This window comes from Triticum aestivum, chromosome 7A (genome assembly GCF_018294505.1).
Source record: "Triticum aestivum cultivar Chinese Spring chromosome 7A, IWGSC CS RefSeq v2.1, whole genome shotgun sequence".
NCBI classification, from domain to species: Eukaryota; Viridiplantae; Streptophyta; class Magnoliopsida; order Poales; family Poaceae; genus Triticum; species Triticum aestivum.
In genome coordinates, this window is record NC_057812.1 from 67,711,630 (window position 1) to 67,735,610 (window position 23,981).

Sequence of the window (23,981 nt, forward strand, 5' to 3'; positions counted from 1 at the left end):
GTCACCCTATGCCGAGAAGAAAAGAACAATTCTTGCTTTATTCAAAGCACCTCCAAATGGCAAAAGGGGAGTAGGGGTTGGGTGCATCTCACTCCCGGCAAGCCATCCCAAAGAGAGCTCATCTGAGGGAGGAAAACTAACAACGCCACTATTATCACACATATTATGAAATCCTAGACACAAGTACGTCGGTGGATCGGTATCCGACCATGAACCACGTACGCTCATCCTCCACGGCGGAGACATGCGCGCAGACGTACAGCTTCCTCCCCTGCACCACCACTGCGCTTGGCAACCTCTTCCTGGTTCTTGCCTACGGCATCCTGAATTACAAGGTGCGAGTTTCCTTCTTGACGGCCGGGAGCGACTTGCTGCTGGAGACCATCGGCCCTGGCTATGTCGGCCACGGCCACATCGTCACGCTCCTGCTCCCGATGCTCGGCGCCCTCCCCGACGCGCTCCTCGTGCTCGGTACGTCCCCGTTTTGCTTCCGCCTGCTAATGAATGGATCTGCTGGGTTCCCGTTGAACCCGAGGAGGCACATCTCACCATTGCGCTCTTTTGTCGGTGCCATTGCTGAATAGTGTGTCTTCGCTTTTTCTTTTAACCGAGCATTAACCCCTTTCCATTCATTTCTTAATGGAAAAAATTCCGAGTCAAAAGTAAAGGAGATAGGAAAGGAGCTAGTCGCAATGGTAGTATCATACCAAGTATCATGCATGCCAATTAGGCAATTTTAAAGAGATGTCATAGAATTAAATGAAGAAAGAGAGGGTTGAGTATCATATCATGATACCATATCATAATAAATGCTATGCTAGTAGAATGATGTGTCATGCATGTCAATAACTAAAATACTGCATGATACTAATATATAATACTACGCATTAGGAAGGTGGTATTATATACTGATATCATATGCATGATACTAATATATGATACTCCTCATTACAACCAGCCTAAGCTAACAGGAAACACTGCTCGCGCCGGCAATCGAAACTCAAGCAATGAGACTAAAACCTGTTAGCACCTAGATAGAACTATCCTACCACGTTCACTAGTTAGTACCTATGCTGAATATATAGTGTGTCTTCGCCTTTTCTGAAAGTACATGTGTATGTCTAAACCAGGATTCCGAACTAGTCTCAGTTCTATTTTTCATATATAAACAGCATCTGGCCTCTCGGGAAGCGGAGAAAAGGCACAAAATCAGGTTCTGGTCGGAATGGGTCTGCTTGCTGGCTCCACGATCTTTCTTCTCACCGTCGTTTGGGGGACTTGTGTTTTTGCTGGCAAGTGTGACATTGGGCCCAATGGTGCTGCCATTGATTTAGAAGACAATAAAGGGTGGTTCAGTTTTACTGGTATGATATCTTCAACTACTCTTATACTTACCCAGCTTTTACAAGAAGCATACGTGGTTAATTTGTTTTACAATAAGCTGGCGCGTCACTCTTGTTGATTGAGTTTTATATTGGCCATGCTTCCTTTTGCTTACCTTGTTTTTGCTTTAGCTGCATGGTTCCACGCATCCCCGTGCTCTAACCATTATGCTGACCGTGGAAAATTGAGATGCCCATAACTTGCAATGGATTAGTAGAATCTTATGCTTACCAAACATATTATGGTTTAGACATGACCAAGTCGACCAACATAATGCAGCAGCCCCAGTAAGAACATATCTACATCTAAATGTCAACCACATCACATAAATCAATCTCCAAACATCCGAGCTATGTGAGTTGGTGGTGCTAGCATGCTAGATTGGATGGAGTGTGAATGGTTAGCCACTATGCTCCAAGGGGAAAATTGCATTTTGTTTTTAGAATGAAGACGTCAGGTGCGTCCGGCTTTAAATTAATAAAGCCCCAACGGCAGAGTCATAGCAATAAGTCTTACAACACCCAAAAGCCACATCGGGCCCGCACAGGATCGAGCTGACGCAGGCTCGTCAAGCACTCAAAAGAGACTACGTATACCACCGTAGTCATGGCTCCCTAGCCGCCGCGTACACTTGCAGAATTCGTTGTTGCGTTGTCTTGATCAAATCAGCATCCTTGCGCCTCCCCAACGGACTCCACTGCTGCAAAAGAAGATTGCATTTGAAGATGATATTAGCCGGATGTGTTGGCAAGGTCCCCTCAATCGTGAGTTTATTCCTAGTTAGCCACAAGGATCAGAGAAGTGCCCCGACACAGCTCCACACGACCCGTTTCGTTGAGCCTTGCAGCGTGCCTAAAATGTGAATGAGTTCTGCAGCCGAGCGAGGGTCCCACTGGACTCCAGCCGCGGACCGCACTGCGCTCCACGCAAACCGCGCTAAGGGGCACCGAAAGAAGACGTGAATCGCGTCCTCTGGATCCCCGCACAACGCACATGGCCCATTGGCCGGTCCATTTCGTTTGGCCACGTTTAGGGAAGTGGGGAGCTTATCGCGGAACATTTGCCAAAAAAATAATTTGATCTTCAGTGGCAACCGCGCGCTCCAAAGCCCTGCAACCACAAGCTGCGACGGCCCCTGGCACAGCTTTCGGTATAGAGACTTGACCGAGAACTTCCCAGAGCTGGTGAGCGCCCAGCTCACCGCGCCCGGTTGGTCCGCGAGCACCACCCGATCAATTAACTGCCGCAGGGCTACTAGGCTGGCCTGCTCTGGCCCCTGGAGTTCACGTTTGAAATGAATCTCCGAAGGGGTCGATCTCAGCGCATCAGCCACCGACATGCCTGGATCCACGGCGATGTCGTACAGATCGCGGAATTCTTCCCATAGGGGCGGGAGCCTATCCAAAGATCTGTCCAGAAACGCGCAGAGCGCCCATCTCCAATCGAGAACTTAGCCCCCAAGGCAAAGGCCGACTTGATCGTCTGGAGATCATTCCAAAAAGGTGAGCCCCTTGCCCTACCTTCAAAGAAATTCCCGTTGGGGAAGTACTTTGCATTAAGGAGATCAACCCAGAGTCCGAATGCCCCCTGGACAATTTTCCATATCCACTTGCACATCATTGCGATGTTAATCAGTCTAGAGTTGGTGATCCCGAGGCCCCCAAGTCCTTGGGTCGACACACCCAAGCCCATTTAACCATATGGTATTTACGGTTCGGGCTAGTTCCTTCCCAGAAAAATTTAGACCGCGGTGTGTCAAACTTTGCATGCACCCCCTCTGCAAGCAAAAAAAGGCCCATAGCAAATATAGGCAGGGAAGAGAGGCTTGAGTTCGTGAGAACTAGCCTGGCCGCTTTTGAAAGGAATTTACCCCTCCAAGGGCACACCCTACCCCTCACCTTAGCACATAAAGGTTCCCAATCCTCTATCGCTGGCCTTTTGATGTCAACTGGAAGGCCTAGGTATGTCAGCGGGAATTTGCCCACCTTGCAGTTGAGCAGGTCCGCTATACGCTTACCCTCCTCCGGCTCAACCCCCATCGTGAGCACCTCGCATTTATGAAAATTTATTTTGAGCCCTGACATGAGCTCAAAACAAATAAGAATCGCCTTGACCGACGCAATGCTGTGGTGGTCTGGGCGAAACAAAAGCAGTGTGTCATCTGCATATTGCAGATGCGTCACTCCCCCCGGAATGAGGTGGCCTACCAACCCTTGGATATGGCCAGCTTCGGCTGCTTTCCGAAGCATTGTGGACAGAGCGTCCACAACAAAGTTGAATAGGAGAGGGGACATCGGATCACCCTGCCTGAGCCCACGTTTGTTCCGGAAGAAATGCCCTATTTCTCCGTTCACCGAAACTGCAGTTTGGCCTCCCGACACCAACTGCATAATACGATGGACCCAAATGGCAGAAAAGCCTCTACCGATAAGCACTTGCCGCAAGAAATCCCAATTCACACCGTCGTATGCTTTTTCGAAATCAAGTTTCAGCAACACCGCTGTTTCCTTAGTGCGCTTTAGTTCATGAACGATCTCTTGCAGGGCGCGGTCCCTCTAAGATGTTGCGGCCTCGGATGAAAGCAGATTGGTTACGATTAATCGAGCGGTGAGCGATCGGACCTAGCCTATTGGCGCACGCTTTTGCACAAATTTTAAAAGGCACGTTAATGAGCGCGATCGGTCGGAATTGTCTAATATTGCCTGCCCCTTGAACCTTCGGGATGAGCGTTAAGACGCCAAAATTGAGGCGCGAGATGTCAACCATCCCCCGCATAAAACCGTTGCAGATCTCGAAAATAGGGCCCCTAAGCATAGGCCAGAAGCGCTTGAACATCGCCACCGGCCACCTGTCTGGGCCCGGCGCTGTGTCCACTTTCATACCGAGAAGGGCGGCGTCAATCTCTTCTGGCAGAAACGCAAGCCCTAGCGCTTCGTTTTCATGGTCCAACACACGTTGCGAATCCTCCCAAATGTCTGGGCGGAGACCCGCCCCCTGGGCCTCACACGAGCCCATCAAATTGATGTAGAACTCGTAAATGTGTCGGGAGATATCCTCCTGTCGCAACAGAAGCCCCTGCTCTGATTGCAACCTTAGGATGGAGCACTTCCGACGACGCCCATTAGCATAAGCCTGGAAATACTTAGTATTGGTGTCGCCCTTCAGAACCCATTTCAGACCACTTCATCGACGCCAGTATTCTTCCTCCGCGTGAAGTGAAGCTTCGACCTGACCCTCCAGGTCATAGCGATGAGCCCATTCCTGCTCCGAAAAGGCCCTAGCATCAGCCATTGCATCAATCCTTGCGATTCCGCAAGGATCGCGGCGCGGCGCTCTCTGCCAGTCCTTCCTAGGTTTGCGCCCCATCCCTTGAGGCTAGCCCTGAGCCGACCCCCAACCGCGTTCCAAAACTCCATTGGGTCTCTCTGGGGCCCTAACGAATCAACGCATGCCCACCACTTCGCCCTGAAAATCTCCTCGAAGCCTGGAACCTCGAACCAGGCTATTTCGAAGAAGAAGCGTGAGCTGTGTCGCACCCTGTCCTCCCCCGAGGAATAGATGAGCGGTACATGGTCAGAGCCTATGCGCGTCTTCGCGACCAATGTACAGAGAGGGAAGCCCATTTCCCACTCCGGTGACATGAACACCATGTCCAGCACTGACCGCACCGGATCGAGTTGTTTATTAGTCCAAGTGAACCTCGCGCCCGACCTGGCCACCTCCCTAAGGGCCATGGAAGTAATGGCGGAGTTAAACATGGCCACCCTAGGCCAGTTTATATTGCTGTTGTTCTTGTCGGCTCCCGATCGGATAAGGTTGAAATCTCCACCCACCAGAACAGGGAGCGTGGCCGCGGTCACCGTGGTGACTTTGGCCTGGAGTTCCGCCAAGAACTCCGCCGAACGAGTGTGATCGGCCGGTCCGTAGACTTGTATGACTGCTAACTCACGAAGCGAGGCACTAATACGAAAATGTGTCGCGATATAAAACGAGCCTACGTCCCAGTCAATAATCTCGTACAGGGCTCGGCTCAAGCCCAGCAGCATGCCACCTGAGGGCCCTACCGCAGGTACGTGCTGCCACTCGAAGCGCTCCAAAGGGTCGATCGCAAGCAGTTCGTGGAAACGAAAGTCCGCCTTAATCGTCTCTTGAAGCCCTACGATGTCTATGTCTTCTTTGCGCATGTATTCTTTAAGTTGGGTGCGCCGCCCCACGTGGCCGAAGCCACGGATATTCCAGAACAAGGCTCGCATCTAAATCACGCGATTCCGGAGCCGAACACCCCTGGAGGTGACCGCTTTTGCCACTCGCCTCGTCTTGCCCCTGCAAGGCGCGGGAGAGGGGGCAACCCCTGTTGCATGTCCCCCCTCTTCGGGCATAGAGATCACCACGGCGTCCCCTCCCTCGGGTACCCGGGGTCTCCGCTCAGCACGCTCTGCAGCGGCGGCCGCGAGCGCGGCCTGCGCTAACTCCTTAGCGCGCACAAGAGAAATTAACTCTCTAACCCCTCCTACACAGGTGGGATCCACACCGCTCGCATCTAACACCTCATGCAAATGATCGTCCGAGAAATCATCAAGAACCGTAAACCGGGGGGTGGATTACCTGAGATCTCCATGTTCTTCAGGGCTTGGAGGAGTTGCGCCCTCTGCAGCGACGGCATGTTGCCCTTGGCCCCCTTCGAACGCGAGCTGGTGCGCACCGGCGCCGCTGGCACCGTCTTGGTGCGCTTGGCCTTCGAGATCATCCCCGTCTTTGAGGCGTCCTGCAACAGCTGGTCCACTGGGGGAGGCACCATCGAGGCCGCCAGCGCCATGACCGACTGCCTTGGAGTGACAGGCGCCCCCAGCGTCTCCATCGCGCGCACCGCCTCCGCGCTGACCTTGCGCACCGCCATATTCTTCATGAGCTTCACCGAGCCGCTAAGAGGAGAGCCGCAGCCACCAAAGGTAGGAGTCCCGGCGGGGCGGGGGCGCGAGGGAGCAGGGGAGAGGCCGTGCGGGGACAGCCCACCATCCGCACCCGCGGCCGCCATGGGAGGAGAGGAGACCGACCCCAGGTTGGATCCATATTGGTTGGAGATCGAGACCGTCATCCCAACCGACCCCCCAGCCTTCGCCGCCCTCGCCGTCGTTGCCCCATCCACCTGAGCAACAGGGCCCGGCGCGGAGATCCCCAGCTTGTCCCATGCCGCCATGTCGATGGAGTCGTCCTCCTCCATGCTCGCATCCTGCTCTTGATCCTTGTCCTTTTGCTTGTCCTTGTCCTGCTCGTGGGGCCCGCGGCCACTGGAAGGAGGCGGAGGAGGTGGGAGGGCAAGGGCCGCCGGGCGAGACTCCAACTCCGGCTCGAGCTTGACGTTGTACCCTTCTCTGTTGAACCAGATCTGCACGGAGCCCCGGAGCTTGGCAGGCACACGACATGCGAAACGCGTGCGCACCGGGCCGGATCGAATCAGGGACAGCTCATCCACCACGAGGGGCCGCCCGATCATGGTCGTGGCCGCCATGAGACGCTCCGTGCGCCGCTGCTTCGGGGGGATGCCCCACATCTTAACCCACACTTCCGGCATCGACAGCACCTTGGGCTCGGCGAGGACCGCGTCGCGAATGTTCGCTGTGATGTTGTTGATGGGGAGGAACAGCTTGCCGCTGCGCGTCGCCATCCTCAGCAAGGCCGGGTCTGGGAACGCCACCGAGAAGCAGTCCACGTCAAACGGAGCAACCTGCCAATCCCACTCCCCCTCAAAGAGGTGGGGGAGCTCTGCCTCCAGGTTTTCTTTCGACAGGACGCCGGGCGCGGCCGACACCAACGCCGCGTTGACCCCCAGCAGATCCGACGCCCCCGCGTCCGCCTCCTCTGGGTACGGCAAGCAGAAGAAGACGCCCCCCGCGAAGGCGTGGCCCATGGTCTGGAGCACCAGCTGCTTGCCACGCGTGGGGCAGTACGCCGACGCATGGCCCTCCATGCTGCAGAGCATGCAGAGTTGCTGGAAGGCGCACTCGTTCTGGTAGTGGCCCGTGCGCCCGCAGCGGAAGCACTCCGGCCCCGCCAACTCCTCAACGGGGATTGGCTCTGCCGCCGTGCCTTTGGAGGAGGAGGGCTTGGAGGCCGCCTTCATCGCCGGCTTGTGCTTCTTCATCTTCGGCTTGTTGAACGGGTCGCCCACCCGGTCGCCGCAATGGGGATGGAGCGATTCCTTGTGCTTGAGCTCCAACCCCTTCTTCTTGTATACCTCCTTCCTTTTCTTCTTGCGCTCCTGCTCCTTGAGCCACTAGGCAGGGGGAGGCCCCCAGCCGCCCTCCTCGCCGGCGCGCTCCGCCGCCCGCACCTTAGCTTGCTTGCGCAGATCTCGCTCGCGCCGCCGTTCTGCCTCCAGATCCGGCTCCGCCCGCTTGTCCGCCTTGGATCCCATGGCGACGACCTCCGTGAAGGAGCGATCCAGGGGTGGGGGAGGGGGAAGTGGGGAGATAGAGCGAGCGACATGACCGAAGCGCCGCACCTCTGCGGGAGTGGCTGGAAACCCTAGGACGCAGTCAGTGGCGCCCCGGCGGATCCATAACCACTTAAGGACTGGCCGCACCACAGCGGGGGCGGGCCTGGGCCGCACTGGGCAGCCCACGACCGCCCGTGTCGCTTCCGCAACTGCCCCGCCCCCCTGGGCTACACACGGCACGGATGGGCCCGACCGGCCCGGAATCAAGGACCGGCCCACCGGCCCAGCCTCACCAACCCTAGGCCAGGTCTCGAGCGGCTCCGCCGCCACCGCCACCCTTGGCCCCGCGGCCGGCGCTACCCCACGTGGTGTATCTGCCGCCAGGGCCGGCCCCACGGCCAGCAAGGTAGCAGCCGCTGCCACCACGGCAGGCACGACCTCGTCGTCCCTACGCACCGAGCGGGCGCGCGGCGCCTCCACCGCACGCGACGACGGCGCCCGTCCCGACACCACTGGTCTGCGGACGCCCCGACCGCCTGGCGCAAAAGCACCGCGTCGCCCAGCTTTGAGGGAGCCCCCAAGCTTCTCCGCCAAGGCTACGAACGCACCCACCGACGGCCTGGACCCTGCACCACGCCGACCGGCGGAATCGCCACTGCCAACACACTCCTCCTCCTCCGAGACCTCGTCGTCACTTACCTCAGACAGCGCCCAGAACCGACTCCCTTCCCAGCTCGGGGACGGCCCCACGCCCAGCGCCGCCGCCGGGGCCGCGCGCACCGGCCGCCCCGACGACCTCACCTCCGACCAGCCCGCCGACTCACCTGACACACTGGGGCGCGGCGCGTCGCCCGCCCCATCGCCACCCGCGTCGCCAGGCCGTACAGGAGCCGTTGGAGGCATCATCCCAGTATATATGACTGTATGACCCTCCTCCAAAACTGCATTTTCTAGTGGAAGATGTATGTAACGGCAAGCATCCATCGTTCAACACTTTTTTTTCGAGATCTGTGCATGTCTATGAGTGTTATGTTGGAAAGGAGTGGGGCGTTTTGGCTCCAAGAGCATCTGCACCTGCGCTGAATAAAAAAATCAAAACAAATAGTAGAAAATTTAAAAAAAAATCCAATTTTTCTTGGCATGGTAGATAATTTGGTGCGTGATGTCCGGTCCAAATTTCAAACCATTTGGAAATATGAGTAGCTCTCGGCAAAAAAGACAAATTTGGGGTCTGTTAAATAGTGTACTGTTCGTATACTGTTCTGACCCAATTTGTCTTTTTTTGCCGAGAGCTACTCAAATGTCCAAATGCTCTAAAATTTGGAGTGCACCTCACACACCAAATTATCTACCATGCATAAAAAATTTGGATTTTTTTATATTTTTTTATGAATTATTTCTTGACAAGGTGCAGATGAGCCTGGGCTCAGAATTAGATATACGGAATACAAGAGAATACCTGTGTATGTTAGTGTTTTGTCATCTTGCCAGAAAAGAGAAAGAGAGAGCACAGAGAACGACGATGCATGAATGTTTTATATTTTTCTCTCTCCCATGCAAAAAAGCAATCCTTTTATTTCTAAGTGATATATTAAATAATTCACTTCTTCTAAACCGAAAATTCATTTTCTAACATGACTTAAAATGAAATTAATTTCCAATATTTCAGTTTCACATTGATAGTTGTGATGTGAGATTCAATTTCATATTGATAGTTGTTACAAATCAATGTTTTGAAAATAGTTTTAAATATTGAATTTGAAATACGTGCATTTTATTGAAATGGATGCAATACTAAAATTGGTCCGGAAATTGAAATGCAACTGCTATTGAAAATCATATGCTAACAAGGTGATATGCTAACATTATGCCATATTTTAAAATATAATCAATGGAAGAAATAATTTTAAAAAATATTAAAGTAATTTCAGTTCCAATCAATTTTGTGAAACAAGAAAATTTAAATGAGTTTTAAAAATATTCAATATTGATCATATTTGAAAGATCTTGGCGTCAGGATTCGAAATATGTATAAACAAATCAAAAAAATTCTAGTTTGAAAGATGGATCATATAAAGAAACAGCAAGAAAAATAATGCTAATGTTTTCCATGGGAGAGGGATGGTGAATGGCAGAGTCATGCATGCACGTACGTCCTGCTCTCGCACACGAAAGGTGATGTGACCCTCTGATGTGCCTTTAATATTTCTATACCACCTAAGAGGAAAAGCAAATACATAGAATACCACATGCATATGAGTCCAAAATGCACAGCTCTTGAAGCGAATGAAATTTAGATATTTATCCGGTACATACGTCATCCGTTAGAAAAGACTTTGGCATGCCAAGGGGAAATTGAATAAAGGATGTTGAATAAGCAATTGTTGTACATCCAGTGGTATCTCAATTTCAACAAGAGCACATTAATAACTGGGCTATTTGTTGCCATTGGTGGCATACATAGCCTTCATAGTGCCTAACCTATGCTCCCTGAACATATATGGCTATATATTTTGCGGATCAAATGTAATCGAACGAAATCATGGTGCTTGTTTGGTTATTTTGCAGATCAAATGTTACCGAACAATATCACGGTGTCTGTCTAGTTATTTTGTAGATTAAATGCCACAGAACCAAATCATAGTGCTTGTTTGGTTCGTGACTAACTTCTCCCTTGTTTGCCGACCTATTTCTTTTACCAAATTTGCCTAACTTTAGTTGAACATATTCTAAGCACACTTTGACTTGCCTAAGAAAATCTTACCACATTTGTTTGTACTACATGTGGGGCTCATCTTGACAAAAAAAATTCTTCCCTTAGGTGTGGGCGTGTGGCTAGAATCAAACACACGTGTAAGTCAAGTTTGTCTAACTGGAGGTGCAATAAAATGTTGCAATGTGGCAAAATAATTAATCTGAAAGTGTTGTTCTTACGAGCTCCTCTGCATGCACTTCCCCAACAGTGTGGTTAGTAGTTAATCATGTGTTGCATCCACATTGTTTCGCTTCGCAGGCAGTGGTATTTCAACCGACGACGAAACCAGCTGGACGGCACGAATCATGGCGATTTGTGTTATTCCTTTCGCCATTGCACTTTTCCCAAAAATGTTGAGAACCCAGCCCGGGCATCGCCTACCAATCTTGCTGGCTAGCATTGTATCATTCTTGCTTGCACTCTCCTACTGCATGTTTCAGGTACATCCATTCCATCTGATGTTCTTTTGCACGTTCAAATAATGATGGCTACATTGGTACATACGTGTACATCTAGGTTACAAAGATCTACTTGACAATGCTAATTTTCTCAAATTATAGATCTTCCTACCCTGGATCCAGCGGAGGCGACTCGCGTTTGCAAAACATAGGCATGTAATCTCTGGCATACTAAAACATGCCCAAATGCAAGCGCTCGGACGTCTGCTAAACGACGATGGCACGCCTAATGAAAATGTGATAAGAAAGTATTATGCTTCAACTTTGTTTTGTTCTTGATATGCCAATGGAACACTCATGAACATGATGTACTCCTCTGTGCCAATGCGCAGATTGTTCTACAAGATTGACAATGATGGTAGCCGCGACCTGTCACGAGCTGAGCTGCATGCCCTTATCATTGGAATCAACTTTGAGGAGATTGATTTTGACAAGAATGACGTCGTGGACAAAATCATGGACGACTTCGACACATCAGGCAATGACACAGTAGATGAGGAAGAGTTCCTCGCAGGAATGAAGATATGGATAAATGAGGCCAAGAGAAAGGTGCAGGCTTCGGGTGCGTATGCTAACAAGTTCATCAACGACTACCATGAGGTAATTTGCATTAAATTACTATGAGCCAATGATTCTCACGCACAAACTGAATAATTTAGAAAATCAAATGAAGTCTTACTAAAAACTAAATAATGTTTTAATAATTGTCCAATCAAAATTCTCTAACTTTGGTGAATAAGTTTTTCGATAAAGGGTGCTATTATTAACTCAAAATGTACCATCAAAGACAAATAATAGATCAGAACGCAAATATGATAAAGAATAGACTCGGGGACCGTAGATTTCACTAGCGGCTTCTCACAAGAAATAGCACACGATGGGTAAACAAATTATTGTTGGACAATTGATAGAACCTCAAATAATTATGATGATATCCAGGCAATGATCAATATCTAGGCATCATTTCCAAGATTAGTAGATCGACTCCTGCCTGCATCTACTACTATTACTCTACACATCGACTGCTATCCAGCATGCATCTAGTGCATTAAGTTCATGGAGAAACGGAGTAATGCAATAAGAACAATGACATGATGTAGGCAAGATCTATTCATGTAGGAATAGACCCCATCTTGTTATCCTTAATAGCATCAATACGTGTCTTGCTGCCCCTTCTGTTACTGGGAAAGAACACCGCATGGTCGAACCCATGACAAAGCACCTCTTCTGGCAAGAAAATCGATCTAGTCGGCCTAACTAAGCCAAAGATTCGAAGAAGAAACATGAGACTATAAATAATCATGCATATAAGAGATCAAAACTCAAATAACTTTCATGGATATATAGATCTGATCATAAACTCGAAGTTCATTGGATCCCAACAAACACACCGCAAAAAGAGTTACATCAGATAGATCTCCAAAAGACCATTGTATATTGATAATCAAAAGAGAGGAAGAGGAAGCCATCTAGCTACTACCTACGGACCCGTAGGTCTATGATGAACTACTCACGCATCATCGGAGAGGCACCAATGAGGATGATGAACCCCTCCGTGATGGTGTCTAGATTGGATCTCATGGTTCTGAAACTTGCGGCGGCTGATAACCCACAAGTATAGGGGATCGTTTGTAGCCTTTTTCGATAAATAAGAGTGTTGAACCCAATGAGGAGCTAAAGGTAGAACAAATATTTCTTCAAGTTCTATCGACCACCGATACAACTCTACGCACACTTCACGTCTGCTTTACCTAAAACAAGTATAAAACTATTTTGCAAGAATAAACCTATGAATACTTTGCGAGAATAAAACTACGAATAAATTGCAAGATAATAAAAGTAGATAGCTTTTGTCAACAAGAAAGTCATTTGTCCCTAGGCAATCGATAACTAGACCGGTAATAATTCATGCAATTTTATATGAGGGAGAGGCATGAGCTAACATACTTTCTCTACTTGAATCATATGCACTTATGATTGAAACTCTAGCAAGCATCCACAACTACTAAAGATCATTAACGTAAAACCCAACCATAGCATTAAGTATCAAGTTCTCATTACTCCCATACGCAATAACTCACTTATTCGCGTTCACATTTATGTCACTCCGGCAACCGACAATAAGAAAATCATGAACATATTGCAACACTCTACAGCGGGGACCCCTCACGTTTGCGTGAGACGATGGGCACCGTAGGATAGCACCACAAAAAAATATACACTCAAACCAACCACGATCATCAATTAGCCCATAGGATAAAACAGATCTACTCAAACATCATAAGGTAGCCATAGACCATTGGGAAATAATATATAGCGTTGAGCACCATGTTTAAGTAGAGATTACAGCGGGGAGAAGGGGTGTTACACCGCTGCATAGAGGGGGAGAAAGTTGGTGTTGACGGTACCAAGATTGTTGATGTAGATCGTCGTTACGATCCTTGCCCCGGCGGCACTCCGGCGCCACCGGGAGAGAGGGGGAGAGAGCCCCAATCCTCCTCCTTCTTCCTTGGCCTCCCCCCTAGATGGGAGGAGAGTTCCCCCTTTGGTCCATGGCCTCCATGGCGGTGGAGGGGCGGGAGCCCCTTCGAGATTGGATCTATCCCTATGTTCTCTTCTGTTTCACGTTCCTGTTTTCTAGCCCTTTACCGTTTATTAAATGCCTGGATATCCTTAACTCCGATTGCCCAGAGATTTTAACATGATTTTTTTCTGGATATAAGCTTCCTTGCGCCTAAAGTAGAGCTCCAACCGACGTACGAGGTGAGCACAACCCACCACCACGTGCCTGGCCCCTGGGGCACGCCCTGGTGTATCTTGGGGGCTATGGGCCCCCGTTTGCGTTGATTCCAAGTCCCAAAAATCACATCTATTCCAAAATAATTCTTCATAAATTTTTATCGTGTTTGTACTTCGTTTGATATGGATATTCCGTAAAACAAAAAACATGCAACAAATAGGAATTGACACTGGACACTGGATCAATAGGTTAGTCCAATAAATCATATAAAATGTTGTGAAAAGTATGTGAAAGTTGTGTAATATTGGCATGAAATAATCAAAAAATTAGATACTATGGAGACGTATCAACGGCTGGAATTGTGTTTCGTCGACTCCCCTGGGGTTTCTGGAATATTTGGGGATTTATAGGGCGAAGAGGCGGCGGGGGAGGCCACCGAGGTGGGCAAAACCCACCTGGGCGCGCATGGGTTGGCAGGTACTCAATCTCTAGACATCTACTCAATATCTGCATCTGACTTAGGACATAAAGCTGATGAAAATTTGAAGTGTGCAGCTAATGGAGTACTCACCGGCTTGGCATTATGCATATTAAAACAACGAAGAACTTTATCAATATAACTCTTCTGACTTAGATATACTTTTCTAGACGGTCTATCTCTAAATATTTCCATACCAAGTATTTTCTTTGCTGCACCCAAATCCTCCATCTCAAACTCATTACTCAATTGCTTCTTTAGTTCATTAATCTCTGACATACTCTTTGCAGCAATTAGCATATCATCAACATAAAGGAGCAAATAAATAGTTGAACCATTGACAGTTTTCAAATAGACACAACTATCATAATTAGACCTTTTGAAACCTTGAGAGAGCATAAAGGTGTCAAATCTCTTGTACCACTGTCTAGGGGATTGCTTCAATATCCAGACAAGCTTTTGTTTTCCAGGAATAATAAAACCTTCAGGTTTTTCCATATAAATATCCTCTTCTAATTCTCCATGTAAGAATGCAGTTTTAGCATCCAATTGTTCAAGCTCAAAATCATGCATGGCAACAATACTGAGTAAAGTGCGAATAGAGCTATGCTTCGTTATAGTCAATACCTGGAATATGGCTATAACCTTTAGCAACTAACCTTGTTTTATATTTTGTCTCATAATTAGGAGAAACACCTTCTTTCCTCTTGAAAACCCACTTGCAACAAATAGGTTTCTTCTCTCTGGGTCATTTTACTTAATCCCAAGTGCCATTCTTTTCAAGTGATTCCATCTCATCATGCATAGAGGTCATCCACTTATTTCTATCACCAGAAATAATAGCCTCGGAATATGAAGAAGGCTCAAAATTACCTTCAATTTCTCTGCAACAGATGAAGCAAAAGAAACAATATTGCACTCTTCAATTAACCTGTCAGGTTATTAGTACCCGCCTAACTCTATCACGTGCAAGATTCCAACTGGGTGGAACAATATGCCGATTTGGAGTGGGAGTGACATGATCATCATTAACAATGGGTTCATCAAGTGCATCAACAATTTCATTACCAGATGTATCACCTGAATCAATAACATGCTCCTCCTGAACAGTAGGCTCCTGAACAATAGGCTGTTTCACTCTCAACAGGAACTTTAGTAGATGAAACATCATGTAACATAGCAGATTCATTAAAGATAACATTTCTGCTAATAACCACCTTCTGGGTTTTAGGACTCCACAATTTAAAACCTTTAACACCATATTTATAACCCAAAAAATGTACTTAACAGCCCTAGGCTCCAACTTCCCATTATCAACATGAGCATAAGCAGTGCAACTAGAAACTCTCAATTATGAATAATCAGCAGGTGAACCAGACCATACCTCAATAGGAATTCTCTTATTAAGAGCAATAGATGGTGAACGATTAATCAGATAACAAGCAGTGGAAGCAGTCTCAGCCCAAAAACGCCTATGCAAATCTGCATTGGACAACATGCAACGGGCTCTGGAAATAATGGTCTTGTTCATACGCTAAACAACACCATTTTGTTGAGGAGTATAAGCAACGGTGTAGTGTCTGACAATGCCTTCAGACTTGCAAAAATTCTTAAATTGGTTAGAACAGAATTCCATACCATTATCAGTGCGAAGTATTTTTATCTTCTTTTCAGTTTGTCTCTTAATCATAACCTTCCACTCCTTCAATGCTGAGAATGCTTCATATTTATGCTTCAATAAATAAGGCCAAACTTTTCTCGAATAATCATCAATAATAGTCAGCATGTAACTAGCACCACCTAGTGACTTCTTGCGAGATGGTCCCCATAAATCAGAATGGACATAATCAAGAATACCTTCGGTTGTATGAGTCGAAGTGTTGAACTTCACCTTTTTGTGCTTGCCGAAGATACAATGCTCACAAAATTTCAATTTACCAGGTTCATATCCATCAAGAAGACCTCTCTTATTTAACTCTGCTAAACCAAGTTCACTCATATGTCCAAGACGCATATGCCAAAGGTTAGCAGCATCACAATCAGAATTCTTTGAAATAACTGGAGTAGCGTTACCTGAAACGGTAGAACCTCAAAGATAATAAAGACCATTGGTCGAACTTAATTCACCTTTCATCACAATAAGGGAACCTTTGGTAACTTTCAAAACACAATCTCCACCTGAATACTTGTATCCCTTTGCATCAAGGGCCCTCATAGAAATAACATTTCTCTTCATCTTCGGAATATACCGAACATCTGTCAAAATTCTAATTGTGCCATCAAACATCTTGTTTCGAATAGAACCTATGCCTTCAATCTTGCATGGTGAATTATCAAAACCCAAAACGGAACCAGTAGTAGTGGAATCAAAAGTAGAAAACCAATCTCTATGCGGGCACATATGAAAAGTACATGCAGTGTCAAGTATCCACTCATCATTGGTCTCAGCACATCCAGCAATAACAACAAGGGCATTATCGAAACTATCATCGCAAGCAACATTAGCAGAATTTTCACCTTGTTTGTTACCTTTCCTCTTTTCCTTGTTCTGCAACTTGAAACACTCTGAGATGTCATGCCCGTCTCTCTTGCAATATCTGCAATATTTGTTGTCTCTGGATTGCGACTGGACCCTGTAGCCATTTTTGCTTTTGCCTCTGTTTCCATTATTGGAGTTCTTCTCCTTTGTCCTGCCACGAACAGATAATCCCTCGGCTTGAGATGAACTCGAACCATCATGAGGCACCATTAATTTCATCTTCTCCTTAGAGTTCAAAGCTTCATAAACTTCATTAAGTATGAGAGTATCACGACTGTATAATATGGTGTCTCTAAAATTGGTATAAGAACTTGGCAGTGAACAAAGTAACATTAAAGCAGTATCTTCCTCTTCATACTTAACCTCCATTGTAGCTAGATCAGATATGATCTCTTTAAATTCTAAAATATGATTCAAAACATTACCTCCCTCGGGTAACCTGTGTAGAAATATGATTCAAATCCCTTCCAGCTTTAACCATAGAGCGGCGTCAGTTTTCTTGCTCAAACTTCCTGCAAAATATTCTTCCCAAAGACTTACAATCAATTCTTTTCTGCTCATCAGTCCAGTCCTGAGTTCTATTCTTTCCAAAACTATCCAGTGCTTCATCATAGTAGGACTGTGCCAACAACGCCCGCATCTTGACTTGCCATAGGGTAAACTTTGTGTCATGATCCAGCAGCGGAAGATCGTACTTCATTGATGCCATGAGTCGATAAAATATGTGTTCACAATGTAGTATAAACCGGTAGAAAAATTCTGGACATAATTAATTTGCGGTCAAACGGAACTAGAAATAGTAGCACCTGATAGCTTCGGAATAGATGTAGCGATTAGCGATGACAGAGATGTAGCTTTCTCCGTCACCGTGCGAATCAACCTAAAATCTTCAAAGTGCACGTGCACATTTTGGAGAAAACGAGCGGCCACGTTCTGCCACGCACATGCATGCGTAGGATTTGTCTGCTAGTGCATATGATTGATCATTAAATGTAGTCAGAATTATTATATTCAATGGACAACAAACCAGATTCACGAGTATTTATTCTGGATCTTCAATTTTTAAAAAGTCATATCTTTCAAATCACGTGTCGTAATTCAAATTCGTCTTCACCGTTGGGTTCTTCGTGACGAGATCTTTGAAACTAGGTCTCATATGGCTATGTTTCAATGAAATTTTTTTGGTGCCAACTTGGATGATATATTGTGCAACTTTAGTACTGTATTGTGCAACTTTATTACTATATCGTGCAACTTTTTTCAAAACTAATGTTTGAAGCTGCACCTTCGTATGAGGTTGCAACCTAGAAACCACGACAACTTTGATGTGCAACTAGTCTATTACCCCGACAAAAGTCGATGTGCAACCTCCTCTTGTAATGTAGTCTAGTTGCACGTACATTAATATTTAGTTGGCTTGTAATATAGTCTAGTTGCACACATATTGATGTTTTGTTGGCTGAAATACTAGTTGCACACACATATGCTCAGTTGGCTTGTAATTTAGTCTAGTTGCACACACATTGATGTTTAATTGACAGGACACTAGTTGCACACATATTCTCAGTTGGCGCGGCAATATAGTCTAATTGCACACACATTGATGTTTAGTAGACATGACTATTGGCACACACATATGCTCAGTTGGTACGGCAATGTAGTCTAGTTGCACACGCATTGATGTTTAGCTGGTAGAAAAACTAGTTCGTCGAAACATCCACATGCAGGATCTACTTTTGAAGAGCATGTCGCGAGTGTTTCAACGGCGAAAACGGATCTAAATTTCGACGCATAGTTTAGAAGATATGTCTTTTATAATTTTGAAAACAAAAAACTAATGCACAAAAGACGAACATAAGAAACATTAATGCAGCGGCTTGCAAACGTCATTCATCACGTGTGAGGAGAGACCACATAGGATGAGTAATTAGCAGCATCCCACCTTTCCTGAGACTAAGGCTAGCCATAGTGGGGTAACTTAGGTAGTAACTTAATTAACACACCCCAAGATAATTTTACTTATGTGGCAAGTATTTAATGAGGAGAAAGGTGTTTGGAGTAACATAATATGTTACTGTAACATAGCGCTTCCCGAAATAAAATGAGTCTATAAGGCAATAAATGAAACAATATATGACACTACTACTAAAATATTTTGCATTATGAAGATAGTAATTTAGACTAGTGTCATATGCATGATACTAGTATAAGTTACTCCCCACTATAACCAGCCTAAGGTGAGAGACACTTACTTTATTTGGCCGGCCGCTAGAAAGCCCCCGGCCGCCAGCTAGACGGGTCCGCGAATCAATTAGTAGTTCCTTCCTTGTGCGATGACCTGGAGCGGGAGGAGAAGTAGTACTTGTAGGTGTGACGCCGTTGTAGCTCCACGCGCGACTGATCGAGAAGAAGCAGAACGCACGGATTGGACTGCATGCCGGACTTGGCGAAACGATCAAATAATCGTGTACGGCCGCGCACAGAATAAATCTGCCTTCAAATTGACAGATCGCCACGACGCGTGCAAGCGGCGCGAACGGAAACTCTAATTCTCTCGTCTCAAAAAACTTGCAGGGGCGATTTTACCGTACGGGCACCCTGGGCATGTGCCCGGGCTCGACGCCGCCAATTTCCCGAATTTCCGAGAGCTTCCGAAGCCACAAGAATCGCAAAAGTTGCTCATATAGGCTGAAAACTCGTGAAAATACGCTGCAAACTGGAAACTGCTGTATAACTAGGCCAACGTGGTCATTTTCTTGTCTATTGGGCCTTTCTTAGAACAACCAGGGGGTCATGCACCCGTTCGTAACGTGGGCCACAACCAACTCGAGAAAATCAGGAGAGGAATCGATCGATTTGTTGCCTGTCGAGTAGAGACGAGGAACTGGGGGAGATGGGAACGGGCGCTCGCGCGGCACGCCCAAACCCTAGCTCGTTACTCCATTCTCGAAGACGATATGGCCACTGGTGGAGGGCGGACTGCCGGAGGGCACGGTGAGCTGCAAGAGTGTTGGCGCGCGGCGGGGCCACTACTCTGTTGGGCAGATCACGTATAATCAAAAGTGCAAGCGCCGAGGCGGCGGCTCCTCCTGTGAAAATTTCATTCCGTCTCTGGCGGACGGTGGCTCTTTGCCGTCCGCAGTAGCCGTGCCAGCAGCACTGCCAAGTGTTCGACCAAAACAAAGCCACGATCAGCAGCTAGCACCAAACTGTCAAAGAGGGCTACCGCGGCACACGATAATTAGGTGAGTCATTCTCTGTAGTTTTACGAAAAATTATGCAATTTAACATTGATTGTGTCGATTCAAATTATGTTTGTTCAAATTTCAGAATTGGGCATATTTTGATAGATCAGATATGTGATACTTGTGATTTTCGAAAGACCAAAATATTCTTTAGCTTACATTGTGCCCGGGCTTTAGCAATTCGCTAGCTCCGCCACTGAAAACTTGTATTTACAACTTGGCTCTGTATACCATTTGTTAGATAAAACGAGATAAAATGAGACACGAGAGACAAATTTTTACATGAAAACCCTTGAGGGAGAAAATCACGGTCGCAGGAAGGCACAATCACTATGAGGAGGAGTATTACAAGCACGAAACGACAGGTCGTCTTAGGTGTGACTACATGAAATATATATGAGGGCAATACATGAGAGTCCTTAAAGGATAAATAAACAAATTGTACTCGTACGCGCCGGTACTAACGGAAAGGCCCATACTGTTTGTATTACGTCTAGTCCAATACGATACTAAAATTTGGATCATAATTTAACAGTGTACATACCGCGTGGTCCATACATTTAAAGGTACTTTGGTGCACGGCGTTGGAGTTTCGTTCCCCATGCCTTTAACTGTCTCTGCTGATCTTTTTTTAATCAAGAACTGTACCTGCCGATATCTGAAATAAATAACGAATGAGCCCTCTTATAACGAAAACCTAAATGATAGCTTACCAGTTCTAATAACGAATGAGCCCTCTTATAAGGAAAACCCAAATGATAGCTTACCAAATGGTCCAGACATTTAAAGGTACTTTTAATAACAAATGTTGTACAAACAGAAAGATTGTAGGAAAAGAGTATACCAATTCTAAAATCTTGCATTTGATTGCCAAGCTTTAATTATGTTTTCTATTGTGACATTTTTAGAATATTTATAATTGCGAATATAAATTAGGGGATTTTCATTCATGATTCTTTGGCTACGAATTTGTACTATATTTGAACTCGTACGAACGTTTTGGTTACTGGGCGGTAAATTCAGTTACCAGACATTACCACATTTCCTAACACCCCCGCGGTAAACGTGCTTACCAAGATAAAAATAATGAAAATTTTGAATTCAATCACTTAGTGAAAACTAAACAAGTTGGTCTCTCCACAACAATATATGAGACGGTTCAGTCGTAACTATGTTGTCTTCACTCCTCGAGATAGACTGATTGATATCCTTGCCATTTTTATGAGTTCAGGACCTACTATTTGTGCCGTATTTAACTGGATATCGCGTCTAACTGTAAATCGCAGTCCCCTATGTAAATATTGTCTATTTGGTGACCAAACATTGACTTCTACTCCCTTCGTTTCAAAAAGGATCGCATCTTAGTTTCCCCCCACATTGGAACGCGTATTAGGAAACTGAAGTGCATCGAGCCAGTGGATCCATGGCTATATATATGAAATTGCCATGTCATATATAGTCACCATTTAGTTACTCATACAATAAAATTAGTTATAAGGTTGGCTATTTTTCACTTTCTCTCTATCTCTTTCTTTATATTTATTGCAATTGTCTAGAAGTACGCATATAGCTAGGCTTTTTCATGAGAGCCCACTCCCACTATTTTTTTCATGTCTCTCTCCTCCACATAATTAAAAGTGCCATGTAAGCGGGTTACAAGTCCATTATTGTACTTGCTCTAATAGGGAGGAAACTAGAAACAAAACCCAATGGTGTAAGCTATGTAGCAATGGTGTCATCTATGCCATTTAGCATTGATTAGTACGAAATTAGTGACGAAAAATAAAAAAATTACTGGTCTCAGCTGACACCAGTGCCTCTATGGCAGCTACGTCTCCATTTCTTAACTCCTTATTGTACGAATTGTCGTTTTTTCTTGAAAATGATGCTTTTATTGACTTGATATCACATCAGTGGGATATAAGCAAAATTTGTTCAGGTCACATCTCACTCAGTCACTCTCACCTTTGCATAGCTAGGAGCCTAGGATGCACATAGCCAAAACACATTCCAGTTGTTGCTGAGATGTATTCCTTTTTGAAAACGAAGTTTTTGAAAACATATACGAATGGGATGTTTGAAATTAAAACATATACCTTCTTGGTTTTCCGCTAACGTTTGATGCATGATGTTGGATGGCAAAAGGTGTTGGGACCGTGTGGTCTGGATATTTAAAGGTGTTTCGGTGCACGGTGTTCGAGTTTCGGTCCCCATGCCTTCAACTATCTCTAATGATCTTTTTTAGTACCCACTGATATACGAAATAAAGAACGAATGAGCCGGCTTATTAAGGAAAATCCAGCTATAGCTTTCCAAGCCATTCTCATTTCAAAAGTAAAAGATCAGCATCGCAGATTTGCCCTAACTTCTGAGAAAGAAATGCACTCCCAACAAGCGGTCTTGATCCTGCAGAGAACACGGGAGGAACACGATCAGCTGGCGGTAAGCGATGAAGAGGTGGAGCCTGTGGAAAACCCCGGAAGAATGATTGTCAAGGCCGTGGGTCTCATGCTTGTGGGTGCTGCCATCCCTGCCGCGTTTGCGGACCCACTTGTCGACGCCATATACAGCCTGTCCAAGGCTACACACGTATCGTCCTTCTTCGTCTCCTTCGTTGTGCTCCCGCTGGTGAACAACTCCAGCGAGGTCGTCTCTGCCGTCAGGTCCATGAGAAAGAAGAAGCGAAGGAGCGCTTCCCTCGCTTTATCGGAGGTGCCTCACCTCCACCATGAAATCACCATGATGCATGCATGCAACCTTTGTAAACTGGACACTAATTGGGGTAATATTTACTACCACCGTACTTTGTTAATTTGCAGGTGTACTGTGTTGTGACTGTGAACAACCTGATGTGCTTGGGCATGTTCCTGGCGCTGGTCTATGCCCGGGACATAACGTGGGACTTCTCCTCTGAGCTGCTCATCATTTTGCTTGTCTGCATCGTCATGGGCCTCTTCACGAGCTTCCGGACCAACTTCCCTCTGTGGACGTGCCTGGTGGCATACTTGCTCTACCCACTGTCTCTCGTCCTCGTTCACATTCTCGACTCGGTCTTCCATTGGTCGTAAAACGAACGTCTCTGTCCCAGAAACCAACCGCGATATGTACTCTTAGTCTTATTGTGACCTTGACTCATTATTGGTTTATCACGGCTGAATTCAGAGTTTTACTGAAGCTCAGCAACACTCAGCTGTTGGTGTGATCAACCGGTTACATAATGTGTAGTATTTTAAGAAGATAACTTGAGTTAATCATCACTCTAAGTCATGTTATCGATCATAAATTTCTTATCTAACTTGCTTTTTTGTATGCTTGTTGACGATGACTTGTTGCTCCAAATGGACCATCTATATGTGCTTCTATGACTCTATTTGGTTATGTGCTAGTACGTACTACATCAGATATGTTCATGAGATTCTTATATGCGGTAGTTACTGTAATTTGATACGTGGTGCTTCCTAGAACGTATTGCTGCCTGAATTGCTGGCAATGTATTGCTATCGTTCTTCATTTTATGTGGTAGTCACACACACACACACACACACACACACACACACCACTGGTAGAAAAAGAGGCTTCCGTCCAGCCCCATTAGTCGCGAAACTGTAGGAACCGCGACTAATGAAGTCTTTAGTCGCGGTTCGGCAGACGAACCGCGACCAAAGGCTTGGGCCAGGGCGCTCGGTGGCCAGCTGGTGCACGTGAGGGGCTTTAGTCGCGGTTGGCCAGGCCAACCGCGACTAAAGGTGCCCAAAGGCCTTTAGTCGCGGTTGGCCTGGCCAACCGCGACTAAAGCTCCTCCCCTATATATACCAGTTCAGCGCACTCACTTAGCCATTTGGTGCCACTTCTCTTCACAAGGGGGTGTAGGTTTGCTTTTGGTTCCTCTTATGCACACAAGATGTTTGATGAAATGCCCAACAGCGTGAAACAAACATGATATGAAG

At 46.4% G+C, this 23,981-nt stretch overlaps 1 protein-coding gene across 1 annotated transcript; it reads left to right on the plus strand.

The window, feature by feature from the left end:
- The first annotated feature begins 110 nt into the window (after positions 1–110).
- On the plus strand, positions 111–23,368 carry LOC123152224 (sodium/calcium exchanger NCL1). The gene is made up of 7 exons (XM_044571826.1): positions 111–471; positions 1,173–1,364; positions 10,833–11,014; positions 11,135–11,280; positions 11,365–11,632; positions 22,447–22,746; positions 22,854–23,368. The coding sequence occupies exons 1-7, from the start codon at positions 210–212 to the stop codon at positions 23,100–23,102; spliced, it is 1,599 nt and encodes a 532-aa protein (XP_044427761.1). The 5' UTR covers positions 111–209; the 3' UTR covers positions 23,103–23,368.
- The last annotated feature ends 613 nt before the right edge of the window (positions 23,369–23,981 follow it).

What these genes read in the sequence shown, in the direction of transcription:
- LOC123152224 (XM_044571826.1), top strand. Translation starts at nt 210, where the DNA reads ATGAACCACGTACGCTCATCCTCCACGGCGGAGACATGCGCGCAGACG. An exon ending in AGGGTGGTTCAGTTTTACTG is followed by an intron (nt 1,365 to 10,832) that starts GTATGATATCTT and finishes TTCGCTTCGCAG; the next exon opens with GCAGTGGTATTTCAACCGAC. An exon ending in AATGAAAATGTGATAAGAAA is followed by an intron (nt 11,281 to 11,364) that starts GTATTATGCTTC and finishes GCCAATGCGCAG; the next exon opens with ATTGTTCTACAAGATTGACA.